General features: G+C 43.5%; 1 protein-coding gene across 1 annotated transcript; it reads left to right on the plus strand.

Annotated features, from left to right (window-relative positions):
• The first annotated feature begins 1518 nt into the window (after positions 1-1518).
• Positions 1519-22678, plus strand: LOC138962201 (protein arginine N-methyltransferase 7-like). The gene is made up of 14 exons (XM_070333936.1): positions 1519-1964; positions 5188-5224; positions 5561-5710; positions 5889-5997; positions 6551-6663; positions 7178-7410; positions 7905-8088; positions 9401-9531; positions 10203-10326; positions 10880-10963; positions 12926-13063; positions 20408-20644; positions 21096-21256; positions 21736-22678. The coding sequence occupies exons 1-14, from the start codon at positions 1663-1665 to the stop codon at positions 21974-21976; spliced, it is 2244 nt and encodes a 747-aa protein (XP_070190037.1). The 5' UTR covers positions 1519-1662; the 3' UTR covers positions 21977-22678.
• The last annotated feature ends 466 nt before the right edge of the window (positions 22679-23144 follow it).

The following is a 23144-nucleotide window of genomic DNA, read 5'->3' on the forward strand; positions in this document are numbered from 1 at the left end:
TGTAGTTTTCGCCTTACGCGACTTGTTTTTACGTTATTGTCTCCCGTTCAGCCCATTGTCTTTACTAGCACAGTGAGCTGTGGCTGGATCAGCAATACTGCAAAGCGCACGCTGACAGCCGTGAAACATTTGCTCCGACACTTAAGATGTCAACTACAAATTACAGGTTCAATCTGATTTTCGTTTGAGAGCAAAATCGTTCAATGCACTATTTGCAGAATTTATGCCTTTCGGTATAGTAGACTTTCAGAACAATCATGTAATAGTCGCTTTTCAGAACAATCATGCGTAACATACGTAGCCAATGAAGGGGGGTACTGAGAAACGTGTAGATGATATACCTGTGGGCTGAAGGGCTGAATCGGTGTAAAGTGGAAACTATGCTTAAACTGTCGACAGCCTAATGACTCTGTGAGCCGCAGTCAGTGTGACCTGTCGCGGACTCAACTGTGTCAAGTTCAGTGTAGTAAGCACGACTCAATAGATTTTGGGTACTCATTTACTAAATTTAGTTGTGCCATGACGGATTTTTTGTTATACAATTTTTTTAAATTATTGTTATTGTATTATTATTTGTTTATTTATCTAATTGCGGTAATTTAATGACACCGCATTCAGTGTTAATAAAAGTTTGCGGCGACTAATGATATAATGTCACAGCTAGGTCAACCAGCCGGTCAACTTCGGCTTAATTGTCAGTTCAAGTTCAGTCTCTGACATGATTCCGTATCACTGAGTTACCCGATTTGCCGGATTTTTGTGAAAGTTGAGGCGGCACCGTCACGCCCTCATTTCTCGATCAAATTGATTTACATTTTGGTCCCCCCCGCGGGTTAGGGGGAAGAATTTACCCGATGCTCCCCAGCATGTCGTAAGAGGCGACTAACGGATTCTGTTTCTCCTTTTACCCTTGTTAAGTGTTTCTTGTATAGAATATAGTCAATGTTTGTAAAGATTTTAGTCAAGCAGTATGTAAGAAATGTTAAGTCCTTTGTACTGGAAACTTGCATTCTCCCAGTAAGGTCCTATATTGTACTACGTTGCAAGCCCCTGGAGCAATTTTTTGATTAGTGCTTTTGTGAACAAGAAACAATTAACAAGTGGCTGACTATCCCATCTCCCCCCCTTTCCCCGTCGCGATAACCTTCGTGGTTGAAAACGACGTTAAACACCAAATAAAGAAAGTAATTAATACCCAAGTACCTTTGGCTTATCGAACCAGCAAATTTCAAGCTCTCCCCTCCTCGGCCTAAAACAAGAATTGAGGGGGGGGGGGGTGGGGATCATCACAGTCACAGTGTAACACAAGACGGGCCCACATAAGAAGCAATGTCGGTATAGCTTTTTGAACTTTTTCTAATTTTAATGATATTTTTAGAGGAACAACAATGCACCTGCTCGCTCAAGCTTATTTGCGCTCATCTGCAGTGAACACACACACACACACACACACACCGGCACAGCCGGCGCGCGCTGCGCGCGACACCCAGCTGGCATTAGCCGGAAGTAGTTCCAAGCCCTGTGCTAAGAGTGAAGGCCCCTGGCAAGATGGCAGCCTTGTGACAGAGAAGCGTGAGGTTGGAACACTACCTGCTTTCTTCGGCGTATTCTTTCAACAGGATTACGCCCTTCGGCATTCTCGAGTAAGAACACTTACAGGCTATGCTCAGAAACTACTCCAAAGTTTCATCAAGCGTGTTGATACATTTTCAAAGACAAAATTTAGAGACAGGATTCGTACACACTACTAAGAGAATAATAATGAGCGGAGACAGTAGTCTCAGTAACCCCACTAATGGACACTCCGAGTCGGAGCCTGTCAACAAGGGGGTGGACGGTGTGGCGAAACCCCCGGACGGTGTGTTGGGAACCAAGTGCTTCGTGTCACAATCTAACCCCGTGACAGGTCAAACAGAATGGGTCATGCAAGCCTCGGACTACGATTACCACCAGGAGATTGCACGGCAAGTATTTCATATCATATATGGCCTGTAGGCTGATAATTATTATGTAATAAAAACATTTGATCTTCATTTTATTTTATTAGTGTACATTTATGTACTTCTATACCCCTCTATCGTTCTTCCGCTTCTCCCGTACCACTCAGCATCAAGGCGCTGCTGTAACTGTGCATCGCACAAACATTCTGATGTCTGTTCTAAGTACCTGCTGGGAAATTCAAGTAAAATAAAATTTGCTGAAATAATTACCTGATAGTGATACTGTGATAAGGTGGTGCTGAAAATGTGAAATGACGCAATAAATCAATAAATGATTAAATCACAAGATGTATATATAGAGGTTACAACACGAGTGTTTTTTTATATGGCTTGTATTTCAGTCAAGACCCAGCGGATGAATATCAAGGGACTCACGAGCCTCTGATATTCCCGCTGGGTCTTGACTGAAATACAAGGCCAAAAAAAAAAATGCTTTGGTTACGGTTTCATGGCCAAACAAGAGGCGAAGCCTTCAAGGCTCACGTAAGAAATCGACAAACAGTAACACAAACTCAATCACTCCGTCACATACACACACACACACACACACACACACACACACACACACACACACACACACACACACACACACACACACACACACACACACACACACAGTAAGCATAGGTGAAACTATGCAAGAAAGCGAGACCCTGGATCTGCCAAGAAGTCTCGGCCCGCTCACAATAACAATGACCGAGACTTTCAGTAATTCCTTTGCGTGACGTCTAACCCTCTTACGTCATAATGTGACGTCTTCAAATAGTTTCTATCACACACGTCGAACACTTTTGACCGAGACTGACGTAATCCATAGACTCGGAAATGTTAAAGTTTCTACCACAGACATACACACATACATACATACGCACGCACAGACAGACAAAGTTTATCATCGCATAGGCTACACTTACGTGAGCCAAAAAAATAGGGTCGGTAGGTCGATTAAACTTTTTTTTTTTGTTTTTTTTTTTGGTTGGTCCCTCTTGAAATGATAAAAATTTATAGTTTTCGAGAGTCATGCCAAAGTCCAGTTCGAAAGAGTCTTCGGGCTCGGCACTTATTTTCGTCGACCCAACACATTTTATCCCGAACAGTTTGCCGTCCAAAGTTGGATGAAAATCATGAAAAATGTCCACCAAGGTTGCACTCTTCGAGTACCGACTTATCAGTCGTGTTTGTTCGATATGAACGCACTTTCCGAATACGATTGCAAATGCAGACGACATCTTTTTACGTTCGCGCAACGAACGAACGCACGAGACTGACTTCCCTTGGATATGGGAGTTGTAAAAAGCGGAGTGGTGTCCCTTGTCGGGCTTGTTGTTGTCTGCTCGCCGGCGATCGATGTTTTCTCTGTGCCGTGGTGTTGTCGTTTTCGGTGGGTTTTTGTGTGTGTGTGTGGTTTTTTTTTGTGTATGTATGTGTTTGGTTCATTTTATTTTTAGCTTTAGGACCACAAAAAAAGTTTAGGGTCGGCCCAAAAAGTTAGGGTCGGTCGGGAAACCGTAACCAAAGCATTTTTTTTTTTGGCCCAAGCCATATATATAATACAAAATCACGAGTGTTGTAAACTGTATATCCCATGAAGATCCAAAAGACAACGTGTGACGGAAACATCAAGCTTTAGTTGTCTGTTCAGATGAGGCACCTCTGCACATACATTATTCTAAAGGCACGTCTGTTGATCTATGTCAAGTCGGTGCATAATGGTGGCTTGGTTGTCCCCGTCAGCTGAAAGCCTCTTACACGGATTTGACTGAATACCTAGTGGTTACACACGCATCTCCTGAGATCTTGGACACCTTCATCGTCTATAAGGGCCTACTGCACCACAGAATCAATCAATCAATATATGAGGCTTATATCGCGCGTATTCCGTGGGTACAGTTCTAAGCGCAGGGATTTATTTTTATATTTTTATTTTATGCAATTTATATCGCGCACATATTCAAGGCGCAGGGATTTATTTATGCCGTGTGAGATGGAATTTTTTTACACAATACATCACGCATTCACATCGGCCAGCAGATCGCAGCCATTTCGGCGCATATCCTACTTTTCACGGCCTATTATTCCAAGTCACACGGGTATTTTGGTGGACATTTTTATCTATGCCTATACAATTTTGCCAGGAAAGACCCTTTTGTCAATCGTGGGATCTTTAACGTGCACACCCCAATGTAGTGTACACGAAGGGACCTCGGTTTTTCGTCTCATCCGAAAGACTAGCACTTGAACCCACCACCTAGGTTAGGAAAGGGGGGAGAAAATTGCTTACGCCCTGACCCAGGGTCGAACTCGCAACCTCTCGCTTCCGAGCGCAAGTGCGTTACCACTCGGCCACCCAGTCCAGAAGAGCTAGAAAAACTTGCAAAGTGCATCGAACAGCTTGTCCAGAGAACAGTCGTAGTCGATGATGTACCGATAAGAATGTGTGTACCAGGTACCCTGTAACTTCACATGAGCATAACATTGCTTCTCGAACGGACTGGGTTTTTAACGATTGCTATAGTTTGACTTCTGTTTTAGTTGAGAGCACGAGCACACACACTCAAACACATACGGCTTGTCATGTTGATCACAAGAGAGAAACAGAACTGCGAATAGAAGGAAACAATAACAGATTACGTCCCCATAATATGACGCAATGGATGACAGACTTCATGAAATCTATGACGCTGTGATGATAGTCTCGGCAAGACGAGACCAAAACTAAGCTATAGCACTGAACGACTCTCGCGCATGTTCTCAAAAGCGTGGTGACCCCTTGCACATCCGGTCTTACAGGTACATTTGCTTTTGGAATGTCAAGGATGACAAAAAGTAGAGCCAGCTATGATGTATTTCGTGCACCCTTATTTATCCACTATTTTATGTGTTAGAAGAGTGCAATAGTTACATCATGGATTTGACAAGAGTACAATGGAAATACAAGAAATATACCTAGAGTACATTTACAGAGACAAAGAAGGGAGGTCATGGGATATTACAATTTACATCCCCTTTCGGGAAAATAAACACACAAAAATATCTGCTATCTGTTGCTGAAGTTTGTATCTGTTGCTGAAGTTTGTATAAAACTTTTAATTATATAACCTTGTAGACATTTAGTGCATGCAAGCAAATAACTTACTTTTTAGAATTGCTTAGTTAAATAATGTATGTGTGCTTTTATGTCTTTCAGATCAGCATATGCCGACATGCTACATGACACAGAACGAGTAAGTTTTCAACTTTTGTATGATACCATATGTTGTTGATTTTCTGCCCTTCAGATTCTTTCTTATAAATCTGACCAAACACAAAATTTTAAAGAAAAGACTGTAAGTCTTTTACAATGTTTTACTTATTTTATTGATTTAAAAAAAAATTCACACAAGCATTGACGACAGCTAAACACACACACACACACACACACACACACACACACACACACACACACACACCCACACACACTGACATGTCATCACTGTTATACCTGCAATGTATTTTGATACAAATTCATTAAAAGTTACTGCGGAATTGATGGATTATTGACCGTCATCCATTACTGTCAGAACCAGAAGTACTATGCAGCACTGGTGAAGGCTGTTCAGCTGATGAAGAAGAAAGGTCACAAGGTCAGAGCCCTTGACATTGGCACTGGTACGGGACTCCTTTCCATGATGGCTGCCAGTGCGGGTGCTGACACAGTCACTGCTTGTGAGGTGTGTAATTTACTTTTCTTTATAAATATCTGATCTCTTGAATATTAACATCTTTCAAGAAGCAACATCCAAAGATAACGATCATTCATCATTATCAATGAACTTTTTGTTCCTGTTTTGCATCTTATTTGTCAACTTTAAAGGGCGATAGGTGAATACTGTTTTACTTTTATTGCAGGCGTTTCAGCCCATGGGAAAATGCGCCAAAGAAGTAATGACCGCAAATGGCTTTGGCGAGAAGATTAATCTTATTCACTCCAGATCCACGGACATCACTGTTGGCACAGGTGAACTTTTAATTAAACTGTCTGTGAATCCTGCAGCTATATTGATGCAGTACTCACTTAGATTAGTATACAGAACAAGTAGAAAGATTTATGTGTAGCATACAGTTTATGATTGTGGTTATTTAGTTGTGAAAATATGTGTATTGTCTTAACAGAGAAGGGGGTATTATAAAAACGAATTTTCCACTAAATTTGGTCTCCATTGGCTTATCTCAAGAAAGCCTTTTGGGTGGAAATCGCTTAGCTTTTGTTTTGGATTATATGGCTGATATTTTCCCTTGAGTACTCTTCAAGGGAACAAGGAACTCTGCTCTCTCCTGACTGCAGTGACAAAGAACAATGTGATGACAGAAAAGAAGGAAAGGATAAGACCTATAAAACTGAATGTGACTCGAAATATGGGGACTGAAATACAGCCAAACATGTAAAAGCTTACTCATACTAAAAAAGAACCAACCTAAACCAAATGCGCATTGAATTTGCAGCCCACAAATGCAAGCGAGTAAGAGAATCAGTTTGGTCACAGAGAAAAATGTTTGTTTGACTGTTCCAGATGGCATGATGCCCAGGCGAGCAAATCTGTTGGTGACAGAAGTGTTTGACACTGAGTTGATAGGGGAAGGAGCAATCAGTACCTACACACACGCACACGAACACCTGTTAGAGGTAAGCACAAAGGCTTCTTTTTGTGGAGGGTACGCTGTGTGCTGTTTTCTTCGATGTTTCATAAAATTAATGTGTCTGTGATTCATTTTCATTTTTTAAATGTTATTTTATGATACTCTCTGTCCTTAAGAAGCCATCATTAATCTGTCTGTACAGTGTTATATGCTGTGAATACAGTGGAAAATTATGTCTTAAAAATGTGGGAGTCTTAGAAGTAAAGTTTGAAAAGAAAATTTGAAAAAGCAAAGTCTTAAAAAGGGGGAAGTCTTGAATTGGAGGGGGGGGGGGGGGGGGGGGGGGGTCTTAAAAGGGGGATTCCATTGTTCTCTTCAGTCAAGAAGTCAGCCCAATTTCTAAGCAACTGAGAAGTGGTAATACTTCCAATGGCAATATGTTCTGTCTTTTTTCTGTACATTAACTCAATTATCATGTGATGTACATAGTTTGTATTCCGCAGTCTGTGCGACACTTTCCTTGCATCTAAAGCTGGAAAATGATTGTGATTACCCGACAGGAGGACTGTCTGGTGGTGCCCAGAGCTGCCAACATGTATGTACAACCCGTCTCGTGTCCGTTCATCCGTCGCTGGAACGACCCACAGCCTCTGCAGGTGCGTGAAGGGGAGGAGATCACGTTTCCCCCTCAGTTCTACAGCTGTGGCGGTGCCCCTTCCCTCCATGACCTGCAGCTTGACCAACTGGACGAAGATCTGTTCACACCTGTTTGTGACCCGGTCACAGTGTTCAGGTATGTTTAGGCCAAAAAAAAAAATAGGTGTGGTTACGGTAACATAGCCAAAAAAAATAGGGTAGGTAGGTAGGCAATCACTTTTTTTTTTTAAACTTTTTTTTCTAATGTGTACAAATTAAACCTACTTGACAGGGAAATAAGTGTGCGACACGGGCGCTTTCGCTTTCATTGCGTTTTTTGCACTCGTTTTTTTTTTTTTTTTTTTTTTTTTTTTTTTGACAAATGTAATAAAAAGTTATAGGATCGGCCCCTAAAAATAGGGTAGGTCGGGTTACCGTAACCACACCTATTTTTTTTTAGGCCTTACGAGCAGTACGAATTTAGTGTCCTTGTGTCAGACCAGTTTTAAGATTGTGACTGATTTAAAGATATTTTTTTGGTCTTGCTGGGGGGGTGGGGGGGGGGGGGGGGTTGTTAGCTGTAAAGCAGAAAGGTAGAAAAGGCTGCTGGCCTTGTATGCACTAATTCCTCCCCATGCTGTGTGTTTGTAGGTTTGACTTCAGCAAGGGAGGTCAGCTGAAGAAGAAGGACAGGTCAGAGGTGGTGGTCAAGTCGCAGGTGGAGGGCCAGGTGGACGCCATCTTCATGTGGTGGGACCTGGAGATGGACCCTCAGGGGGAGATCATCCTCACCTGTGCCCCGAGGTGGGCCCATCCCAGTGGGGATCAGCTGCCTGTGAGTTGGGCAGTGGAACCCCCATTTTAAGACCTCCACAAATCTGACAAAATCACGTCTTAAAAGGGAAGGAGTCTTAAAATGGGGGTGAATTTACAGAAGATATGAATGGAACATGTACAAATTCAAGGTCTTTAAAAGGGGGAAGTCTTAAATCGGGGGGTGGTAAAAGGTTCCACGTACGGTATGTGCTGTGTCTTTCAGTAAGTTAAACCAGGGATTACGTTTACTTGGAATTTCTGGTATTTGCACCCCCCCCCCCCCCCCCATAAATGCAATGATATCTCTGTTGTGTCTGTGTCTCTGTTTTTCATTTTGTCAGAATTATTTTGAGTACATAAGTGTATGTGGAGCTTTTTTAATTTTTTTTTAATTACATTTAGTCAAGTTTTGACTAAATGTTTTAACATAGAGGGGGAATCGAGACGAGGGTCGTGGTGTGTGTGCGTGTGCGTGTGTGTGTGTAGAGCGATTCAGAGTAAACTACTGGACCGATCTTTATGAAATTTTACATGAGAGTTCCTGGGTATGATATCCCCAGACGTTTTTTTCATTTTTTCGATAAATGTCTTTGATGACGTCATATCCGGCTTTTTCTAAAAGTTGAGGCAGCACTGTCACACCTTCATTTTTCAATCAAATTGATTGAAATTTTGGCCAAGCAATCTTCGACGAAGGCCGGACTTCGGTATTGCATTTCAGCATGTAGGCTTAAAAATTAATTAATGACTTTGGTCATTAAAAATCTGAAAATTGTAATTAAAATTATTTTTTTATAAAACGATCCAAAATTACCTTTATTTTATTCTTCATCATGTTCTGATTCCAAAAACATATAAATATGTTATATTCGGATTAAAAACAAGCTCTGAAAATTAAAAATATAAAAATTATGATTAAAATTAAATTTCCGAAATCGTTTTAAAAACAATTTCATCTTATTCCTTGTCGGTTTCTGATTCCAAAAACATATAGATATGATATGTTTGGATTAAAAACACGCTCAGAAAGTTAAAACGAAGAGAGGTACAGTAAAGCGTGCTATGCAGCACAGCGCAACCGCGCTAAACAGGCTTGTCACTTTCACTGCCTTTTGCACTAGCTGCGGACTACGGTCATTGTGAAAAAATGCAGTGCGTTCAGTTTCATTCTGTGAGTTCCACAGCTTGACTAAATGTAGTAATTTTGCCTTACGCGACTTGGTTTTTTTTTGCTTTCGCAGATACAGTAGCCTTTTTTTTCTGCATGTTGCGGGGGTGAATTTTTTTCTACAGTTTTCTGTACCCCCAGTAATGTGTTTCCATTTTTGAAGTGGAGAGATCACTGGATGCAGTCCATATTCTACCCTACCAAGCGCACAGCTGTGAAGCAGGGAGAGAGTTTCCACATTATCAGTCAGCATGATGAGTACAGCCTGTGGTTTGAGACACCATCTCTAGGGCAGTAAGTGAAGACATATTTTCTTGTACAGTCCAAAGGTTTCTGTTTTTTTAATTCTTTGGATCAAAAATAAGCTGGCATATTTTGTGAATATTTTGTCTATCATTAAATGTTCCATAAGCTTACATTTCTTGTTTTTTGTTTGTTTTGTTTTGTTTTGAATGTGTTTTTGTTTTGTTTTTTAAATGTTGTATCAACAAGTTATTTTATTTATAAATGTATTGCACATTTTCTTCACATTTATAAGAATTGTAGACTGGTATTAATAATGCTACTTATATGATCAAGGTTTTGTTCTTGAATTAAGCTTGTGGAATATACATTTTAAATACATGGTTGAAAAATGTTGGTTGAACTTCTGAATTCTTAGTGCGTATGCAACAATGGTACAGACTTCGTAAAACATTGGGTGAGGGTGGGTTTCAGTATAAGTGTAAAGGTGAGTCAGAGAATATTTCATCGATGTTTTTATTTTGAAAAGGGGAAAGAGGTATATATCTCTAGATGTTGCAGAATGTTTTCTTTATTTCATACAGTGGGGAATCTTTTCTAAGTTACTTGAAAAGTTGTTTGTGGGTGGGGTGGGTTTTTTTTTAGGGGGGAGGGGGGGGGTCGGTTGTTCCGTATTCATTCTTCAAGGCCAGTTTACACACATAAGACTTTTCTTTTGACAGGACAGCCGCCGTCACAGAGCGCCCAGTGTGTGAGTGTGGTCTGCACATAGCACTCAGTCGACAGCGCCTCGCCATGCTCGGTGATCCTGTCCGCAACAACACCTACCTCACTGTTCTCACCAAGGTAAGGATCACACCAGAGATACAGTGGAGTTCCTCTTTTAAGACTCAGATTTAAGACTTCCCCCTTTTTAAGATCTTTTTTCTCAGATTTTCTGTTCTCAGTTTTTTGTCAGAAGTCAGAAATGGCAGGCTCGGCTAACCCATGGGACGTCAAAATCATAAAAAAATCATCAAAGTCATCAAAATGGGTAATGTTTATGCAAGGCAGTCTCGACTAACTTGGGCCTGGTCTATGTGACTGAGACAACTGGTGGCGCTTTTCTAATTACATGAACTAATAGGCCTCTGTGTTGAAGGTAGTTTCATTTTTAGGCTTGAGTGACAAATGCCTTCTTCATAATATTTCTTGTCACCAGTTTGCTTGCTTATTGTTGTGAAGTTTTTCATCTTTACTCTTTTACTGTTTTACATTCATTAGCTTCATTTTTGGCAGCTTAATTCAGTTTAAAGTCCTGATCATGCAAGCTTGCTTTGAAAATTAAGGAACTAATAAGTGAACATTAACTTGATGTGCATAATTTTCATTTTGGTTTGTTTGGTTTGTGTGTTTGCAGCACATTACAAGTTCATCAGTCTGTCTCTGCATCAGTGATGGAAGTCTACTTTCATTAATGGCAGCAAAACTTGGAGCCAAGAAGGTGGGACATGGTATTATCAGTGTTTGTGTTAACCACAAATTTTTAGTATTTGACTGGGTTTGATGTGAAAACACCGAAACAGAAATGGTGAGCCAGTCAGTCGTACAGTGGAACCCCCCCCCCCCTTTAAGACTCCCTCCTATTTAAGACCTTGTTTTCTCAGATTTTCTGTCCATAACCTCTGTAAAATTACCCCCATTTTAAGACTCCCTCCTTTTTAAGCTGGAAACTTGCATTCTCCCAGTAAGGTCATATATTGTACTACGTTGCAAGCCCCTGGAGCAATTGTTTGATTAGTGCTTTTGTGAACAAGAAACAATTAACAAGTGGCTCTATCCCATCTCCCCCCTTTCCCCTATCCCATATGCCCCCTTTCCCCGTCGCGATATAACCTTCGTGGTTGAAAACGACGTTGAACACCAAATAAAGTAAAGAAAGTAAGACCTGATTTTCTCAGATTTGTTGAGGTCTTAAAAGGGGGGTTTCACTGTACTACTTTTGACAGTATTTAAAATTAAAACATTACATTAACTAGTACATCAACCCAGTAGTCACGAAGCGAGTTTCATTGCCGATTGAGACAAGTTCATTATATGTATCATAAGTGTTTGTCTGTCTATTTAAAAGACCAACAGGTCGACGTACTAGTTAATGTAACGTTTTGTTTTGTCAATAATTAAAGTTCCAATAGCCTACAATTCTATTTTTTTTTTATTCTGAATTTTTGGAACGTTAGCAGTCCATCTGTTTGTGGATGTGTGCTTGAACCATGCGCTTCCTGGCAACACAACTCTTGTCACAGGTGTTTGTGGATGTGTGCTTGAACCATGCGCTTCCTGGCAACACAACTCTTGTCACAGGTGTTTGTGGATGTGTGCTTGAACCATGCGCTTCCTGGCAACACAACTCTTGTCACAGGTGTTTGTGGATGTGTGCTTGAACCATGCGCTTCCTGGCAACACAACTCTTGTCACAGGTGTTTGTGGATTTGTGCTTGAACCATGCGCTTCCTGGCAACACAACTCTTGTCACAGGTGTTTGTGGATTTGTGCTTGAACCATGCGCTTCCTGGCAACACAACTCTTGTCACAGGTGTTTGTGGATTTGTGCTTGAACCATGCGCTTCCTGGCAACACAACTCTTGGCACAGGTGTTTGTGGATTTGTGCTTGAACCATGCGCTTCCTGGCAACACAACTCTTGTCACAGGTGTTTGTGGATGTGTGCTTGAACCATGCGCTTCCTGGCAACACAACTCTTGTCACAGGTGTTTGTGGATGTGTGCTTGAACCATGCGCTTCCTGGCAACACAACTCTTGTCACAGGTGTTTGTGGATTTGTGCTTGAACCATGCGCTTCCTGGCAACACAACTCTTGTCACAGGTGTTTGTGGATGTGTGCTTGAACCATGCGCTTCCTGGCAACACAACTCTTGTCACAGGTGTTTGTGGATGTGTGCTTGAACCATGCGCTTCCTGGCAACACAACTCTTGTCACAGGTGTTTGTGGATGTGTGCTTGAACCATGCACTTCCTGGCAACACAACTCTTGTCACAGGTGTTTGTGGATGTGTGCTTGAACCATGCGCTTCCTGGCAACACAACTCTTGTCACAGGTGTTTGTGGATTTGTGCTTGAACCATGCGCTTCCTGGCAACACAACTCTTGTCACAGGTGTTTGTGGATTTGTGCTTGAACCATGCGCTTCCTGGCAACACAACTCTTGTCACAGGTGTTTGTGGATTTGTGCTTGAACCATGCGCTTCCTGGCAACACAACTCTTGTCACAGGTGTTTGTGGATTTGTGCTTGAACCATGCGCTTCCTGGCAACACAACTCTTGTCACAGGTGTTTGTGGATTTGTGCTTGAACCATGCGCTTCCTGGCAACACAACTCTTGTCACAGGTGTTTGTGGATTTGTGCTTGAACCATGCGCTTCCTGGCAACACAACTCTTGTCACAGGTGTTTGCGCTGGAAGGCAACCTGCTGTGCGCTCGCGTCATCAGGAACATCGTCAAAGAAAACAAGCTGGAGGACAGAATTGTTATCATCGAGAAACGTGCCTCTGAAGTCACCGAGGAGGATTTTCAGGGCTTCAAGGTAATATTTTGTTCTGTTTTCATTTTCTGTTCTGCGTTAGTAATGTCATTTTGTTCCCCCCCTCCTTTCTGTCTCCTAGTTGCATATTTCAAATTGTAACAAGCTCCCATGGGGTCGCCTTCACGCGGCGGGAGTGTTTCCACAGAGCTACCCCACCCCTTTACTACTTGTCTTATTTCTGCCTTACCAGTCCTTTCACCTATATTTCCTTCCAAGAAAACTCTCCCTACTATTCCCTGCAGTTTTCCAATTCTTTTCTTGTTGTCTTATTTCTACCTGACTGGATCCATCACCTTTATTTCACTTACCAAAAGTCTTCTTTTCCACATCCTTATTTCTCTGCACCCCGCATGTCGTAAGAGGCGACTAACGGATTCTGTTTCTCCTTTTACCCTTGTTGAGTGGTTCTTGTATAGAATGTGGTCAATGTTTGTAAGGATTTTGGTCAAGCAGTATGTAAGAAATGTTTGGTCCTTTGTACTGGAAACTTGCATTCTCCCAGTAAGGTCATATATTGTACTACGTTGCAGGCCCCTGGAGCAATTTTTTGATTAGTGCTTTTGTGAACTTACAGAGATAAGTTGCAAATTGACCATGAGTCGCCGCGGTAATTATCAACATTGATTGGGTCTTTGAGAGTGAATGCTTACAATCATTGTGTTAGGAAACGCTACCGTTGCTGAGCTTTGGTTCAGTTTTGTGTGTTGCATGTAGTTGACTTATTTGTACTTTGTGGGAAAGTACCGATATTATATTTTGTAAACACAATATTTATGCTTGGACGAGAATGCAGGTGAACTTTCTAGTCCTGTCAAAACAAGTTGTTTACCATGCTGTTTTAGTCGTGAGTTCGTGGCGTTCGTTCGGATTAAGTGCGTCGGCGCTTTTTGATGTACGTCATAGAGAATGTCGCTAGTTTAGTCCATGCACGGCTCGTATAATGTAGTTGTATCATGTTCGGTCTGGAATATTCTCGAGATTGAGTATTTACTATATATGCCAGCGCGATTTGAATGTTAAAAAAGCTTCTATTTGAGTTCTGCTAGATGTGCAGTTGTATGTATGTAATGCTAAATAAATCCTCGAACTCAATTTGACGAGTTGTTTTCTGCTGCTGCGAAGACGGGCGACGTAGAATAAAAGAACACAACTATACGACGTTTGAGAACTTGTGGCAATCTCAAGTGTCGTGTAACAATTGGGGGCCAAGCCGGGATCTACGTTTAACGCCAAGGGTTTTCCAGCAACAAAGACAGTCAAGACAGTCACAGGAGGTAGCCATCAATCGGGTGTATCCTGAGGGATCAGTATTGAGACTACGGAACCGTGGATTCGGTGTGACTGGTGAAGAGTTTGGTAATCGCCGCAGCTCGGTACGGTGAGCGACGCCGGAGTGTATCGGGATTACAGAGGTTAGCTGCCGTTTGGACGAGACGGACTTCGTCGCGGAGCTAGTGCATTAATACTACGAAATACGACTGAGGTACGTCGTGTACGTATCGTGAGCAGAGTGCGCCGTCACGTTAGACGAGGAGGGTGGCAGCCTGCGTCTACGAAGGTGAACAGCGACGAGAGAAGCATCGGAGGTGCAGTAGAGACTGTTCTTTTGGAAGACTACATTCGTCTACGTTCGGGGCTGTGAAAGAATACAGACGAACGCACCGGAAAAGACCAGAATGGCTGAGTTCTGGGGAAAAGGAATTGAACTGGGACTAAAAGGCAAGCAGTTGACGGAGTTCGTCGAGTCCCAGACACGACTGCTGGCGCAGCGTGAAGAAAGACAAGCGCAGCGTGAGCGTGAAGAAAGACAAGCGCAGAGTGAAGAAAGACAAGCGCAGCGTGAGCGTGAAGAAAGACAAGCGCAGCGTGAAGAAAGACAAGCGCAGCGTGAAGAAAGAGAAAGGCAAATTGAGCTGAAACGCTTAGAGCTCCAAATAGAAATGGAGACGAAGCGTTTAGAGCTTCAGACAGAAATGGTGCGTGTTCAAAATGAGCACGAGGCACCACGCCAAAGAGATAACCAGCAGCAAATGTTACACAGGGCACCGAAACTTCCAGCATTCGCTGACGGGAAGGACCAGATCGACTGCTACCTTGCAAGATTCGAGAGGTTCGCTGAGAGTGCTAGATGGCAGCGCGACGACTGGGCGATTCAACTCAGCGCACATTTGACTGGGGCAGCACTTGAGGTCTACACTAGACTCTCAAACGATGACGCCAGAGACTATGATGTACTGAAGGAAGCTCTGTTGCGTTGCTACAACTTCACCGAAAGGGGCTACCGTCAACGCTTCCGCGAATGCCAGCCATTGTCTGGAGAGACACCGAGCCAGTTTGTGGAGCGCCTGTCGTCATACCTGCAGAAGTGGGTGGAGTTATCAGGTGAAGAGCAGTCATACGAGAGTCTGCGGGACTTGATCGTGAAGGAGCAGTTCCTTAATGCCTGCCCGAAGGACCTGGCGACCCGCTTGGAAGAGCGAAAACTGCGGGGTTTGAAGGATATTACTGATGCTGCTGAGCGTTATCTCATTGCTCATGGAAGGACCCTGGGGACGTCAAAGTCATCGAAACCTTTCCAGAAGAGCGGAAACCAGGGAAACCAACCTGCCAAGGGACAAACTGAGTCCGCACCATCATCCAATGAAGGGCAGAACATAACGTGTTTCCATTGCAATGCCAAGGGCCACCGAGTCGCCAACTGCCCCCAAAAGAAAAATAACGGACATGTCAATGACAAAGCGCAAGAACATCGACGGAGATATTACGACAACAAGAGGCAAACGAATGGCTCGAACCAACAAGTATGTGCGAGCAGCGTCATACTTCCAAGGGCTGCCGAGCAAGTGGCTACACCATCGGACGTGGAAGAATGTCTATCTGATGGCCAGCTTCTACTCGCCAATGGCAAGTCAATCTCTGTCGTCGCCAGCGCAGCTGTGTCAGTGTCGAACATGCCCGTGTCGAAGGGATTTGTTGAGAAGCAGGAAGTGACTGTTCTCAGAGATTCGGGCTGCAATGGAGTCATTGTCAAAGAGGATCTGGTGCCAACAGAGAAGTTCACTGGTGACTTCAAGTGGACGCTCATGGCTGACAGCAAATGCGTGAAGGCACCAGTGGTAAAAATCCAGATCGATACTCCATACTTCACCGGAGAAGTTGAGGCCGTCTGCCTGAAGAAGCCCTTGTACGATCTACTAATTGGGAACATTGGGGGTGCGAGACGTCCTGATGACCCTGATTTCGAATGGAGAATGGGCTCAGCTCAGCCTGCTGCTGAGGAGGAAGACCCACTGCCATTCGCGAATGAAGATATCAGCGAACTGTTACGAGATGACAGAGCAACTGTGCATCGCCGCGACCAGCCGCAGGTTGTAAGCGCTGTGACGACCAGAGCCCAGGCGAAGAAGGACAAAACAACTACGCCACTCAGGGTCACCAACAGTTCTGCAACTGCTGTCGTGGACAGGGATCGGCTTATTCAGCTACAGGAAGCTGATTTGACCTTGACAAAGTACAGGAGTCGTCCTGTCAAGGAGATGACTAAGGGCGAAGGCACTGTGCACTTTGAAGTAAAGGCCAAGATCCTGTACAGAGTGTTCCAGCACCCGAGAGTCAACGGTGGGAAGCCATTACGTCAAGTTCTGGTGCCTCAACCACTTAGGCGCCAGGTGATGGAGGTGGCCCACGACTCTATTATGGGAGGTCACCTGGGTGTCAAGAAGACATCGGACAGAATCCAGGCTGCGTTTTACTGGCCAGGACTGCATGCAGATGTGACTCGATTCTGCCGATCGTGCGATATTTGCCAGAAAACCATACCTCGAGGAAGGGTCCCGAAAGTGCCGTTGCAGAAGATGCCTTTGATCGACCGACCTTTCAAGAGGGTGGCCATTGACCTCATCGGCGAGATCAAACCGCCAAGTGAAGCGGGTCATCGTTGGGTACTGACCCTGGTAGACTATGCAACCAGGTACCCAGAAGCCGTGCCTCTGAAGAAAATTGACACCGAGACTGTTGCCGAGGCACTTGTGGACATTTTCAGCAGAATTGGGGTTCCTGAAGAGATCCTCACAGACCTGGGGACACAGTTTGTCTCTGAATGTATGGAAGAGGTCAACAGGTTGCTGAGCATTCGTCACTTGACTACGACACCATATCACCCGATGTGCAATGGGCTGGTCGAAAAATTCAATGCGACGCTGAAGTCCATGCTGAAGAAACTATGCAGTGAGCAGCCAAAGCAGTGGCATCGCTACATCAATGCCTTGCTGTTTGCATACAGGGAGGTGCCACAAGAGTCCACTGGATTCTCCCCGTTCGAGCTGATGTACGGGCGGACCGTGAGAGGCCCGATGCAGATACTAAAGGAATTGTGGACGAAAGATGTGGACACACCTGAAGTGAAGAACAGTTACCAGTACGTGTTTGAGTTGCGAGAGAAACTGGAGGAGACTCTCGAGATTGCTAGAGAAAACTTGAGAAAGTCTCAGGATAGTGGAAAGCACTACTACGACCGCAAAGCCGTAAACAGGAAGTTTACACCAGGTAACAAAGTGCTGATACTGCTTCCCACTGATCACAACAAACTACTGATGCAGTGGAAAGGCCCATACGAGGTTGAGGCCGTGGTAGGGATCAACGACTACAAGGTGAATGTCGGCAAGAAGTCCAAGATCTACCACGCTAACCTCCTGAAACTGTATGTGGAGAGACCTCCGGAAGCAGTACAGGTCGCAGCAAGTGTGGAAGAACCAGCCGAACTAGACGAGTTCGACGGCGAGGAACTACTGGAGTTGGGAGACCTCCACAAGAAAGAGGGAGTGGATGACGTCAAGCTAGGACCTGACCTGACAGAAGATCAGCAGAAGGAGCTGCATGATTTTATGGGCGACTTCACCCATAGGTTCTCTGATGTTCCAGGCTCTACGTCCTTGGTCGAACATGAAGTCCACCTCACATCTGACGTTCCTGTTCGGTCAAAACCATACCCTATCCCGTTTCAGGCTCGGGAATCCTTGAAGAAGGACATCGACAACATGTTGAAGATGGGGGTCATCCGTGAGTCATCATCCCCTTACTCATCTCCCGTTGTTGTGGTCAAGAAGAAAGACGGCACAAACAGGGTATGCATTGACTTCAGGAAAGTCAATAAGATCACCGTGTTTGACCCTGAACCAATGCCGACGGCAACTGATCTATTCCGACAGTTAACCGGCAGTAAGATCTTCTCAAAGATCGATCTCAGCAAGGGATATTGGCAGATTCCTGTGCGCGAAGAGGACATACCAAAGACCGCCTTTGCAACTCCAGACGGAACGTATGAGTGCCTGCGGATGCCTTTTGGCATGGTGAACAGTGGTGCTACCCTGAAGAGGGGAATGCGAAAAATGCTCAAAGGAATGAAGAATGTTGTGTACTACTGGGATGATCTGCTAGTCCACACGGAGACCTTTGCGGAGCATCTGGAGACTTTGAGGGAACTGTTTTCCCGCCTGACAAAAGCTAATCTGACCGTGAGACCCAGCAAGTGCATTTTGGGGACCGACAACGTTGACTTCATAGGTCATTCACTGAAGGAAGGTCAAAAGGGGCTTTTGTTGGAAAACGTCACCAAGATCCTCAATGCGCCACGTCCTGAAACCAGGAAGCAGGTGCGATCCTTCCTTGGATTGGCTGGGCACTACAGAGAGTTCATTCCAAACTTCGCCGCCATAACGGCGCCTTTGTCGGACATGACCCGAAAAGGATGCCCCAACCTAATACTTTGGGGACCAGATCAGGAGAAGGCATACCAGACCGTGCGCGACCTGATGTCACGAGACCCGGTGCTACGCCTTCCTGATACTGCCAAAGAGTTCATCTTGCGTACAGACGCATCGGACGAAGGGATCGGCGCCATGCTGATGCAAGAGCATGGAGGTAAACCGTTTCCGGTCAGCTATGCCAGCAAGAAGCTGTCAGGAGCCGAGAAGAACTACTCGACCATGGAGAAAGAGTGTTTAGCCATCGTGTGGGGAATCAAGAAATTTGAACTCTACCTCCAAGGGGTGAAATTCGTGCTTCAGACTGATCACAAACCCCTCACCTACCTGAACTCTGCGAAGTTTGTGAATAATCGTATCATGAGGTGGGTGATGTACTTGCACAACTTTAATATGCGAGTGGAATCGATCAAGGGTTCAGACAATGTTGGAGCAGATTTTCTCAGCCGAGTATGTGATTAAAACTGTGTTCATTCTCCAACAGACTAATGTACATACCTGGATTTCAATCTGTTATGTATACATAATATGTGTACAGGTAGCGTTTCAATGATTGAAAGAAATTAGGTAAATTTCTTCTGGTGTTGGGGGTAATGTTAGGAAACGCTACCGTTGCTGAGCTTTGGTTCAGTTTTGTGTGTTGCATGTAGTTGACTTATTTGTACTTTGTGGGAAAGTACCGATATTATATTTTGTAAACACAATATTTATGCTTGGACGAGAATGCAGGTGAACTTTCTAGTCCTGTCAAAACAAGTTGTTTACCATGCTGTTTTAGTCGTGAGTTCGTGGCGTTCGTTCGGATTAAGTGCGTCGGCGCTTTTTGATGTACGTCATAGAGAATGTCGCTAGTTTAGTCCATGCACGGCTCGTATAATGTAGTTGTATCATGTTCGGTCTGGAATATTCTCGAGATTGAGTATTTACTATATATGCCAGCGCGATTTGAATGTTAAAAAGCTTCTATTTGAGTTCTGCTAGATGTGCAGTTGTATGTATGTAATGCTAAATAAATCCTCGAACTCAATTTGACGAGTTGTTTTCTGCTGCTGCGAAGACGGGCGACGTAGAATAAAAGAACACAACTATACGACGTTTGAGAACTTGTGGCAATCTCAAGTGTCGTGTAACACATTGTCCTCGGAAACACAAATCCAAAGCCGCGATGGTTCCACACATCAAACAATCAGCCTGATTGGCTTTTACTTTGACAATCCACGTTTCACCTGAAAGCTCAAACCCATTCACCACCTCGAGTTATTGCATGGGGGACAATGGTATTTGTCCTGGTGTGGAAACACTCTTACATCCATACACTCAGTGCATAAAGTCAAAAGGCTAACATTAGTAACAAACAACAACAACAACAACAACAACAACAACAACAACAACAACAACAACAACAACAACAACAACAACAACAACAACAACAACAACAACAACAACAACAACAAATCAGCTTTTGTAAAGCTTTTGACGCTTATATCGTAATCTGCGACAAAAATACAAGTCATGTATTTTGAATAATTTTTTTTTTAAATCGGCACCAAGTGCGGAATTTCACATTCTTCAACACTTTCAGGTGGATGTGGTGATGGGAGAACCCAGCTTCCAGGCACACATGCTCCCCTGGGACAACATGCATTTCTGGTACGCTGTCTCCTCCCTCACGCCTCTGCTCTCGTCCAACGTCTGTGTCTTGCCGGCTTCCATGACAATACACGCTGTTGCTATGTGCTTCAAGGACTTGTGGAAGATTCGAGCGCCTGTTGGTGTTTGCGAGGGATTCAATCTCAGCATCTTTGATAAATTGATCAAAGTGAGTTTTGGATTGTTGTTTTCTTTCTTTCTTTCTTTCCTTCTTTCCTTTTTTGTTTTGTGGTTTTTTTTAATAAGAGGCCGGTTTTGTTTTGTGTTCTATGAAACATCAATCTCAGTTAAATATTGTCTTTTGCTGCGATACAATAGCATGTGAACAAACACATCTTGGAAAACAAATGTCCAGGACCTCTTGTATTTTTCTTCTTCTTCTAATGTGAGTTGCGATTACTTCTCAAAACCCGAGTACTCGTTCGTTAAAAAAACAAAAGCGAAGAAAATATGCTGAGTGGGGCACAAAGTATACATACAGTCCTTGAAGTTTGTGCTATTTCCGCATGATTTTTCATGTTCCCTTTTGTTATTACCCCATGAATATTCATGTTCCCTTTTGCTATTTCCGCATGGTTTTTTCATGTTCACTGAAGCACCTGATGTGTTTGATGTTTTAGACCTCATCAGACATAGTGGATGAGAATGTGGAACCACAACCACTGTGGGAGTACCCAGGCCAGGCCATGTCCCAGCCCACAGAGGTGTTGTCGTTACACTTCAACACACCATGCCTTGACGTCCCTCTTGCGCAGCACAACAGGCAGCTGGTGTTTCCACAGTCAGTATTGCCTTCGCACATCTTTGTACAGTGAAACGTGTTTTAAGATTCTCTATTGGAATACTTTGTCTTCATGATGGCCCTGATTTTCTTAGACGTTCTTTTTGTCAGTAAATTTACTTTTGTTTAAAGACTCTCCGCCTGTCTTAAATTCTTTTTTTTCCAGATTTTTTTTAAAAGGTCTCAACAGAGATACCACTTTAGTACAAACAAACTAAAGTCTTGTTTTTAGAGACAACAGATAATTTTTTAACACATTTATTTTTGTAAGGCGCTTAGAACTATGTTAAGATTTGCACCATATACTCTTATTCACCCTGTGTCTGATGTGTCTGAACACACCTCCGTGCGGAGGGGTTTTGCAGCCAGCGCAGTGAAGATAAAGAGGGAAAATTTCTTCGGCTCGCGCGGCAGCAAGCAGGGTGTCTCTAGACTATATTATTATTATCATTTGAGTAACACAGTGTCTTGTTCTGCAGGGAAGGCACAGTCAACGGTGTCGCCATGTGGTGTGACTTCGACTTCGGCGACGGCCACATCATCAGCACGGGACCTGGGCAGAAAGCTTGTGTTGGTCAGAATGTCAAGTGGGACCAGTACACCCGCCAGGCTGTCCACCTGTGCCACACGCCTCTTTCCGTGCGATCTGGACAATCCTTGAACTTTGATGTTCAGTTTAAGCCTGACGAGGGCGGTGTGCATTTCGTGTGGAACTTCTAATCAAGGATTTTTTTTTCATGACTTTATTGTCCTGTCCAATAGCTGGGAAATTCAGGTCGCTTCCTCCCAGTGGAAAGCTAGCAGCAACAGAGTCGCGCTACCCAGGTGTGTGCGTGTTTAGGTGTACTCAGCCACCTGAACTTATGGCAGAACGATGTGACTGAATTTAACTTTTAATCATGATGGCATTAATTTTTTTAAACTTGAATGTAACCCCTTTTAGCCCCATGTGTTCTAGTTCTAGATTTCTATTGGACTTTTGTATGACTACCAGCCCCACAAAATCTTAGTCTCTGCCTTCACCTGCTTACATTTCTTGGACAAGTAGACCAAATGTTATGCTTTCTTTTTTCTCGTAACAAAAAGCCAAAAAGCTCATAAGTTCTTTGATTTGACAAGTAGATCAAGTGATGTTTGGGGTGAAATTTGCTGTTGTTAAATTGTGACGTGGGGGCTGTAGGGTTAAGAGACACGGCAGCATTTTATAAACTGTGCAATGGTGTGAAATGATGTGAAAAATGTGAATTTGAATGAAATCATGGGAAGTGTGTGAGGACTGTTGAAGTTAATGGGCTCAGGAAGACTAGCGTCAGAGTCTTGGGTTAGTAGATTATAGAAGTTACTGTGAAAAAGCAGACATTTTATACTGCTGATGATCAGTGGAATCAGTTGCAAAATATATTGGTTGTGCTCAAAATGTCATCTTGTTGTTTTATGCAAGCTTGAGCCCTCTTTGCTTGTCCAGTCCCCCACCCCCTCCTCGTGTGTGTGTAGGTGAATCTGTGTTAGTACAGGGTGACCCCCCAAAAATGTAACCCTCAAAAATGCTAATAACTTCTTCATCTGTTGACAGAATCACTTCATATTTGAGGGACAAACACTTCAGCTAATGCATGACCCTTCCACAAAGTGACCATTTTATAGATCAAATGGTCTGACTTTACTTGCAATTTCAAAACAAGTTGCCGAATTCGGGGATTGACTAAACAGTACGAGATTTGTAATTGAGCGGTAGCCAAACTAACCCGATTTAAGCCATCCAGATTGTTACCTTTTGGGGAATTTGAATGACATAGTATACCTTAATCAACATTAGACAATCAGTGACTTGAATACAGCAAATACAGGCAGGATCAGGGCATTTCCCATGGATGAATGCGTTTATGTC

Source organism: Littorina saxatilis, linkage group LG1 (assembly GCF_037325665.1).
Source record: "Littorina saxatilis isolate snail1 linkage group LG1, US_GU_Lsax_2.0, whole genome shotgun sequence".
Lineage (NCBI taxonomy): Eukaryota > Metazoa > Mollusca > Gastropoda > Littorinimorpha > Littorinidae > Littorina > Littorina saxatilis.

Excerpts from the sequence above, each read along its gene's own strand:
- LOC138962201 (XM_070333936.1), top strand. The coding sequence starts at position 1,663 with ATGCTCAGAAACTACTCCAAAGTTTCATCAAGCGTGTTGATACATTTT. Across the intron at positions 5,711-5,888 it reads ACACAGTCACTGCTTGTGAG|GCGTTTCAGCCCATGGGAAA; the intron begins GTGTGTAATTTA and ends CTTTTATTGCAG. Across the intron at positions 21,257-21,735 it reads AGGCAGCTGGTGTTTCCACA|GGAAGGCACAGTCAACGGTG; the intron begins GTCAGTATTGCC and ends CTTGTTCTGCAG.